Source organism: Micromesistius poutassou (assembly GCF_964030765.1).
Source record: "Micromesistius poutassou genome assembly, chromosome: 17".
In the NCBI taxonomy this organism is placed as follows: domain Eukaryota; kingdom Metazoa; phylum Chordata; class Actinopteri; order Gadiformes; family Gadidae; genus Micromesistius; species Micromesistius poutassou.
In genome coordinates, this window is record NC_140287.1 from 3,132,207 (window position 1) to 3,141,633 (window position 9,427).

Here is a 9,427-nt window from a genome sequence, read left to right on the forward strand (position 1 = left end):
GCAAGGTACAGTAGTTATGTAACAAAAGATAATAGTGAAAAAGTTGGTAGGCCTTTAGGATAGAACAGAATATGTTTGAATGTAGTTTTAAGACTAGACAGTATCAAAGTATGACTAAAAGTTGGAAAGAGACAGAGCAAAGAACAAAGACGTACAGTTCCCTGGCCTCGTCTAGGTATCTGGGAAGATTCAGTCAGTGATAAGAAGGAACGTCATGAGGAGAGAGATAATGTTTATTATGAATAAATCAATCTGCCTGGATTGTTACAACATTCTTTCCCACTGTGAAGAAAGTATGACAGTGTAGCACTGTCTGAATAAAACATATGAAGGCATGAACAGGGTGCTACTGCTGTAATCCAGCACTACATCAATAACATGTGTCGCCACTGTGATCATATGTTAGTGTTTGTTTAGTTTTTTATTTGTTGGATGGATGAATGTACCTTTCCTCCATAAATCAGGGCCGTTGTGAGTCTGAGGTGAGGGGGATGCAGGCAAGCAGATGGCAAACAAGATATGTTGGATAAGGAGACAGGAGAGGTAGGGAGACCAACATACACACACTGCCGCCACACACACAGAACGCATGACACACTCACACTGAAATATAACACATATACACATACACACAAACATAAACTCACACACACAGACTTGTGTATGTCTTACAGCAGATCTGCTCATGAGCCCCTGCAATGGGCCTGTCTGCAGTTGTTTATAGAGACAAACGTTATTGGTAGACAAAGATTACCAAAACAATAACAACTTTGAGTAGTTTGCATTGTAAGTGATATAATGTTCTGTTGTTGATAGTGACTTTCTCATATGTTCAGTGCATCACACTGATGGTGGAAGGAAGAGAGACGCTACCAATGCTAACAATGCATAAAAATGCTGCAGCAGTGTATTGAGCATTGCATTTCTGCCACTTATTGCTGAGCATTGTGCGTATACTGTATATATACCATAGTCAGATGTTTTTTAACATAACAGTATGTTTCCTTCCGCACAAACTTTTAGTACTTATCCGTGTATTTAAACTACAATCTATTATCTTGGCACTGACTGCAACCCCAAATAATGGGATGGGTAATGCAGGTTTCATTATATATTACAGTGGCATTCAGACAGACAGACAGACAGACAGACAGACAGGCCAACAGACAAGATAGATAGATAGATAGATAGATAGATAGATAGATGAACTGGACATGACAACAAAAAGTCAAACTCCAGTCTGCAGGGGATATCTCCAACTGGCTCTGGAGGATAGTGCGTCATAAATAGGTTTTTCTAGGTCATAGCGAGGATGTACGCAGTCATACTTGGAGAGAACGACAAACTTTCCATGAATATGAAAAGTTAACAAAGAAATTATGAATCATGAAAGACATGATTAGCCAGTCAAGTTCCACATAGTCTACACCAGTTTGGTACACCAGGTACACTCAGAGAAGTGACAACATCTTTGGTCTCCAGGCCCAGAAGAGCCACTTGGATGGGGGAGACACCACGTAAAACTAATGCTGTTGAGTTAATAACATCAACTTTTACCTCCTTTGTTTCTAACCCCTGCGGCATCAGCGGAGGTGAGCCACGCGACCCAAAGCCCTTCACTGTCAACACGTCTTTGGTGAGTGGGGTCGTCTCATTTTCAGAGGAATTACTGACTGATTGGGGAAGAGTGCTTAAAAAAATATGCAGGTATGGAGGGAAAGAAATATATAGAGGAAATACGACAGAACATTAGAATAGGTTGAATGGAAAGAGAACCCGTCTCATTCAGGTAAGAGATATTGGAGCCAATACATTCTTTGGTCGTGTTATAAAGGAGATGAGTTATAATTAGTATCAGGTGAGGTTGAGTTGGGTTCTGTAATGCAGAATACGCCACAGTTGGGCAAGCTAATTAAACATGTACGGGAGGAGAAAGTTGAACATCCCACAAGAGTATGTCTGCTCACAGGATACAGGATACTGTATACAGGAAAGACTGGACATCTCTGTGTGAAGTGTCTTCATCCCAACCCAAGAACACAAATGTTAATTGCTGGATTAATTTCAAAAGGGAAACAAATCTTCCTGAAATCATTCAGTGATTTCATATTAGGTTTAGCCTCATGCAACGAAACAGAAACATACATAGACGTACGTACATACATACACGCTCAGAAACGTGGCAACAGGCATACACACACGCAGACACAAGGAATCCCAGATAATTCTATTTTAATTTATTCTATTTATTTTTATGCTTAATTATAGAGTGAGATAGACAGGAAGGTATAGGAGATAGACGGGAGGAAAAGCCTTAGTGGTACACGCTCTACCTGGTGAGCCACCAGGGCTCCCCCAAATCCAAGATGATGCTCACCTGGATGTTGGGATTCTGGGCACCCAGGTCTGCGTTGGCCAGGTCGGGGAAGTTCCTCAGGTCCAGGACGAAGGGCTGAGGCTCCTCCTCTTCTGGCTGTGGGAGGAGGCCCTGGAGGCGGTGCTTGGACCAGCGCCCCTCCCTGGAAGCGGAGGCGGGGGGGAGGGTCTGGAGCAGGTTCTCCCCCTGGAGCTCCTCCAGAGTGGGCTGCCGGTCTCCCCCGCTGCGCTCCAACGCTACCTTAAGAGTAAATGGTAAATGGACTGCATTTATATCGCGCTTTCCTAACCAGTGGCCACTCAAAGGGCTTTACATTATTGCCTAACATTCACCCATTCATGCACACATTCACACACCTACGTGTGTCAACCATTGTGTCAACCATTGAGGGTGACAGCCAGCTCGTCAAGAGCAGTTAGGGTGAGGCGTCTTGCTCTGGGACACCTCGACAGGCTAGGAGGAGGCGGGGATTGAACTAGCAACCTTCCGGTTACCAGCCAACCCACTCTCCCTCCTGAGCCACATGCTGAGTAGAGAATAGAGTGTATTGTAAATAGCCTGATAATCCTCCTGTATTTCTATTTCCTTTCACTTGGCGCTACAGGAGTGGCCATGACGTTTCCTGTCTGTCTCTGGTTACACAGATTCCCTCAGCATTTATTCCAGGTCCCGCCTACAAGAAGCTGATTGGCTCTGTGAAAATTCAGGACAGGCTGAGTGACACTCGACCGGCACCTGACCCTGGAACGCACAACATTGTTAAGAAGTGGCAGCGATTCATGGGCTGGAATGAGGCTACATTGGAGACGTCCCAGGGTTGAATCTCTAAAACATCATCATTCAAGTGGTTTCAATGGCTCTGGCTATCACAGAATTACTCATTGCCGATGACGAAGACAATAGGTAGAGACTGAATGGTTGTAAGTGTAACCATAATTCAAATCAACCCCTTGCCAAACACACCAACACACAACCGCCACTCATTACGTCTTGTTTGATTTGAACTTTAAAGACTTACGTTACAGGAAAACCTCCAACGATGGAATCCTTTCAACAGCTAAGCTTCCCCCAAAAGTTGTCCTTCTTTTCCCTTTGTGTCAACGACTGACTCACACCAAACGGAGGGGAGAACAGTAATGAGAACATCTGTGCCCACAATTCATTCAGCTACTCATTTAGGTGGCGTGGTAGGAATGAGCATGTGTGTGTGTGTGTGTGTGTGTGTGTGTGTGTGTGTGTGTGTGTGTGTGTGTGTGTGTGTGTGTATTTGAGTGTGTACTTTTTCTAAATCTTGCAATGCAAACATTTCCATAGGCACGGACAAATGTTTGGCAAATCTGGTTCATCCGAATGTGTGGAAAACTTCTCAAACTTCTATTATTTGACCAAGTGCAATTTAGGAGCCCGAATTTAACATGTGCCTAAAGTGTCAAATCCTGGACAGGCCGGAGCCGGCTCCGCCTCAAGGTAGAACTGAAGCTGTTTTAGAGGGTGTCAAAAAATACTCCTGTAACTCTATGTGTGTATGCGGGTGTTTGCGCACGTGCATGTGCACCTAATTACATAAGTGTGAGCCCTTAAGCTCCATAAGCAATTGCGGCACCAATGAAACACCAGTGGATGTGTCTCAACCGCCCCACCCTCCAAAAAAGAGAAAGTAATAAAAGCTAATCCACCAGTGAGAGATTTGGATGCTCACCGCCCACCACGGCCACCGGCCTCCGGCTAACACCTAGATTATGGTATCAGTTCCCTCCTAACCTCAATTAGGGCACCAGACATATGAGAGTATTGCAGCATTGATACCACCACCACCCCTATACCATGACCCGACACACACTCAGACACACGCACACATGCCCCCCCCCCCCCCGCCCCCCATCCTTGCAGCCCATTCCGGAGAGAATGCAGTAAGCCCAAAACGGCTCAAGTATTTGACGCCCTCTTTGAAATGTGCCATTGCCACCCGCAACGCCTCTCGAAAGCCAAAAGGAGAGCGAGAGTGATGCAGAGAGAGAGAGAGAGAGAGAGAGCAAGTGACAGATATTTTGCATCTATGTGTGTATGTGGGGGGGGTGGCCCCAGGATTACTAATAATCAAAGCCATTATCGAGTGCTATTCGTCGACCTACAGGACAAGCCCCCCCTCCTCCTCTGCGTGTGACACCTCAGATGTCACATGTCACGTGTGGGACCGATGGGAGTGGGGCCCACGGTGTGCACGCTCGCCGAGGGGGGGGGGGGGGGCTCCCGGGTCAGGTTGCGACCCCAGACCTTTAGGGGCCGTCGACCTGTGAGAAATGCAACACCCCCTCGCCACTTGACTTAATTAAAACACAAACCTCAGGGTGAGAGAACAGGAGAGAGCGAGGTAGAGAGAGGAAGAGGTATCTCAACCGTTGGCCTCGTTCATAAATGGTAACCATCAGTATAGAGCAAATATTGTTATTATTATTAAAGAAAGTGTATTGTTCAAGTGACAAGGCATGAAAAGATTGTGTGAAGGAAGGATTAACGCCAAACATGATCAATGACGCTACGAGCCAGTGTGTACTAGAATCCATTCATCTGTTATATCTGTGTTCATATGGTTTATTACATTATCCATCCTTGGGTAATGGATGGATCCAAGTCCATCCCAGTCTTTGCTCTTTTGGCACCTACAGTATCAGCTCAGTTCCATATACACAGACCTCAATACTGGAGCATGGATTGAAATTCTTTCCAGATCTCCGATTTGATACAAAGTGCGGCTATATCCGACGCAAGATGCTATATTTGACACATCTGATTGCAACTAGCCAAGCGATCTGATCTGAATCAGATCACAGATCTAATTCAGATCTATGATCAGGAGCCCCACCGATATATTGGCCTAGCAGATATATCCGTATCAGCATATATTTTATGCAGATTTGAGGCGATTTTAGAAAAGTTGTCAGTTTGAAGATGTATTACCTCTTTACAAAGTCTGTACTGTGGTGGTTGAACCTCTAAATGCTTGAACTGAGCACATCCACCATCCAGTTTGACATCCTGTGTGAAGGATATCAGCTCCTCCCCATACAGTTAATGGGTTCCTTTAGCTCATGATTTAAATGCTATGTTGCTGAGGCCCAAGGCCTTTCTGAAGGGTGAGGATCAAATCCCAAGGAGCGGCTCCAACCCCAGGATACCACAATATGAATATTGAATGATGGCCTATATATCTATATTTTCAATATCGGCCGATATATCGATTCTCGTAAATCATAATTTTATCGGTATCGGCATCGGCGTCGGCCCCTAAAATCCAGTATTGTTCGGGCTCTACCTTGATCCTTTGCCGACTCCAGGCCCGTCAGGATGTGGAGATCTAATCACTTCCAGCTCAATGCATTGGACATGTGTTCAGTATTTCCAGGTGGCCAGGGAAGCGTTACGCGACTGCAGCATGTCAGCGTGTCAGTGCAGAGCAGACTCACATGGGTCCCTGACCACATGTGTCCCTGACCACATTCCTTCAGACACTTGTCGGTTATGTGATCATTCACATGTTTATTTCATTATGGAAACACTGCACTCTACTCAATTTAAACAATGGATACCGATATATTCATATGGTGAATGTTTAATACAGAGTTTACCTTCAAGCACAACTTTTGTATATTACACACATTCTAAACACATCACTATACGGTATCTCTATGAGTGTATGGGTATGGGTGTACACACAGATAGGAAACTAGATTGTATCTCCAAGGTGGTTTACACACACTGGTCTAGAAATGGCAGTATAATGTATCTCTATGAGGTGGCGAAAAAGGTAAATTATGTTGAGATAGATAGATAGGTAGAGATGTGTTGTTGTTGCTGCACGATGAGTCTCGGTGCGATCAGTTAGCACAATCTAGTACCATACTAATAATTGGCTCTTAAGGGTATGCATGCACGCACAAACACACACACACACACACACACACACACACACACACACACACACACACACACACACACACACACACACACACACACACACACACACACACACACACACACACACACACGTTTTAATCACATGCATGTACATAAGCAGAGAGTAGAGAGAACAGAATAGACATATATACAAAGCCAAAACAACCCAGACTTTTTACAAGGGATGACCAAGGGATTTAAAAAAAGGCCCCTGTCCTCTAGGTGCGGGTTGTTTATCATTAAACCTTCCCTATCTAGTATGCTGAAACAAAACCTATCCACAATAAAAGACTAGCCCTAAAGTTAACGCTCTGTCTAGGCACAAAGGGGTTTGACAAATAAAAGGGGGGAGAGGAGATAGATAGAGAGAGTCTATGACCCTCTTCCTGCCATATATCAACAGTTATCAGATGGAAATCTACAGGCTGCTGGCATTTACATTCTTGGCCTTGGAGCAGGTGAACTTTGACCTCTTGTGTGAAAGCCTGCCAGTAGATGCGGTTGAGATATTCACTTAGTGACGTGAGGCTGTGTATCGATACTGGCTCGGGGATTCCTTTTTAGGTGTATAAAGGAAGGCATTGTGTGGATTATGGTTAAAAAACAAACAATAAATCTAATGTTCGATTGTTTTGTTATTTTTCTCTAACGAGTTTACTCATCCCTTCATATCTTCATCAGATATGAAGGGATGAGGAAAATGCCGACAACATCATGTCCCAATCGGCCCGTACAGTCAAACCAACAGAACCAGACCACGTTACTGTTTACATGATGACCAAGAAGCAGGTCTTTTTTCAACCTCAAACATGCAGTTTAAGCATATAAGCATTTATAGTACATGTAGTATGATTGAAAATAAACGTAATACAAGTATTAATAATAAGTCAGTAGCCTACGTCAGCAGCAACCAATGTATACATGGGAAATGACTGGTAACTTCGTTTAAACAATGATTTTATTCATTTTAACGTCTGCATTCTGCATTATAAGTTGTGGACTTTTAGTCGTTTTTATATTCTCTATTTATCACGTCATCATTAGGTAGTCTCCAAACTATTTACCTGAGCGGCCGACGAAGCGCCCCTCTCCTTGGCGGTGATCTTGGTGGGGTATCCATGGACTGCCACTGACCCCAAAGCCAGGACAACTATCCAGAGCTGGAGACCTTCACTGGTCATCTTTTCCAGACGCACACCAGTCTTTACACCTCTGATGTCTTGCTACAACTCCAAAACTTGTCGAATGCTGCTGTTTCTGTGACCAAAACAACTATCCTGTGTTCATAGGCTGATTGATCAACATAGCATACCATAGGCAATTGAAAGCAAGGCGAAACACCCAAAATATTCGAAATTACGCACGAGTTGCACCAGGTAGGACTACTCCTGTGCCACTTGCGGCGCGCTCCTCGGATGCGTCGGTGCGCTCCTCCTCGCGTCCTCTCTTCGTCTCCTCGTGTCCTCTCCTCGTCCCCTCGTGTCCTCTCCTCTTCTCCTCGTGTCCTTCCCTCTGAGACGCAGCGTTACGCAGCGGCATAGACATTGGATCGCTCGGTTTAACGGTGGAGCGCAGTAGGTCCTTTCCCCTCTGGCTAGCGTCTGTCCGCGAACACACACTACTTCGGTAGTAAAAGACAACACATGTCCAACATAGCGCACCGTCTCCCTTCAACCCCAAAATGCTTCCAAAGGAGTGTCCTGCTCATTTACAGATGTGATACCTTGTGTTTTTTTGAGGTGATACGCCATTAATGCCCAATCAACGAATAGGTCAGGAGGCCTGGCAATTAAAAGTACAACTGCTTGACTTGAAGTCCGGATCCACGAATGCGTCAACGTGTTGAGAGCTGAAAGCGCAACTCCTCCGCCCCAGTATGGATCAGCAGCTCCCTGCTGGTTCCCGTCTGGACTGTCAGCAGACAGTCTGCAGCGCCGCGGTAGTGTTGCATGGCTAACACACACACACACACACACACACACACACACACACACACGCACGCACACACGCACGCACACACGCACGCACGCACGCACGCACACACAAACACCCCCCACACCCCTCTCCCGAAATGATGCAACGCAAGTATTATAAAAAAAAATAATAATTGGAAGAGCAACCACCAACCTCTTTGCTGGACTGGAATCCAGCAAATGATTTTGATCCATTTTCATTTGATTATTAATGATTAATTCCGTGCTTTGGAGCCGAGGGATTACTTAAGATCGTCTACATTGTTTCATTAACACCTATGATTGATTGCAGCGGCATCTAGCGGTACTCAGGAGACATTCTGGGCAGTTCTACAACAAGTGGCGACAAAGACTTCAAATGTGCATAGAATGGATACCAGTAAAATGGGCTTTCGTTGATGAGAAGGAATGTTACATCAAGCACACGTATATAGTCAAGTCATTTATAAATAAAACTACTGATATTATATATTTGAATGACATGGACAGGGTGGCAGTGAGAGTTCAACTCCCAACTTTGTTCCAAGGCTCAGAACTTGTTGTCTGAGTCAATAGAACAAAAGCAGACAGTCAACGGTTGTAAAACATCACGTACTCCTTTTAGCCCCACAGACAAACAACACCTCAATATACGACAAAGCGTGACAGTGTGTGTGTGTGTGTGTGTGCGTGTGTGCGTGTGTGTGTGTGTGTGTGTGTGTGTGTTTGTGTGTGTGTGTGTGTGTGTGTGTGTGTGTGTGTGTGTGTGTGTGTGTGTGTGTTCATGTGCGTGTATTTGTATGTATGTGTGTGTTTGTGTGTGGAAGGCAATAAACAAACAAGAAATCGGCATCAACATCCAGAACAAACGTTGTCATGTAGCGTGTAAAAGTATAAGAATGGCAACGAGACAGAGGGGAACAATGGAGAGATAGAGAGAGAGAGAGAGAGAGAGAGAGAGAGGGATGGACGGAAATGGTAATGGAATTAATTTTTTCTTATTTATTCAAGCAAAAGAAGCCAGATGAAGTGAGATTTGGCTTGTGACTCATATCACAAGCACCCCAACCCCATGCTCAATATCTCAGAGTCCTGTAACTCTTTGGTTTCAGGTGACTCTGCATCTATCTTGCCACAACTTCTA

General features: G+C 44.8%; 1 protein-coding gene across 1 annotated transcript in view; it reads right to left on the minus strand.

The window, feature by feature from the left end:
- Window positions 1–7,934, minus strand: part of LOC311362710 (isthmin-2-like) — a 15,907-nt gene extending 7,973 nt beyond the window's left edge. Inside the window, 4 exon segments of the mRNA XM_084482614.1 lie at window positions 2,378–2,617; window positions 7,396–7,531; window positions 7,533–7,560; window positions 7,696–7,934. Coding sequence (XP_084338740.1) covers window positions 2,378–2,617; window positions 7,396–7,531; window positions 7,533–7,560; window positions 7,696–7,876 — 585 coding nt within the window. The 5' untranslated portion in view covers window positions 7,877–7,934.
- Window positions 7,935–9,427: the final 1,493 nt, after the last annotated feature.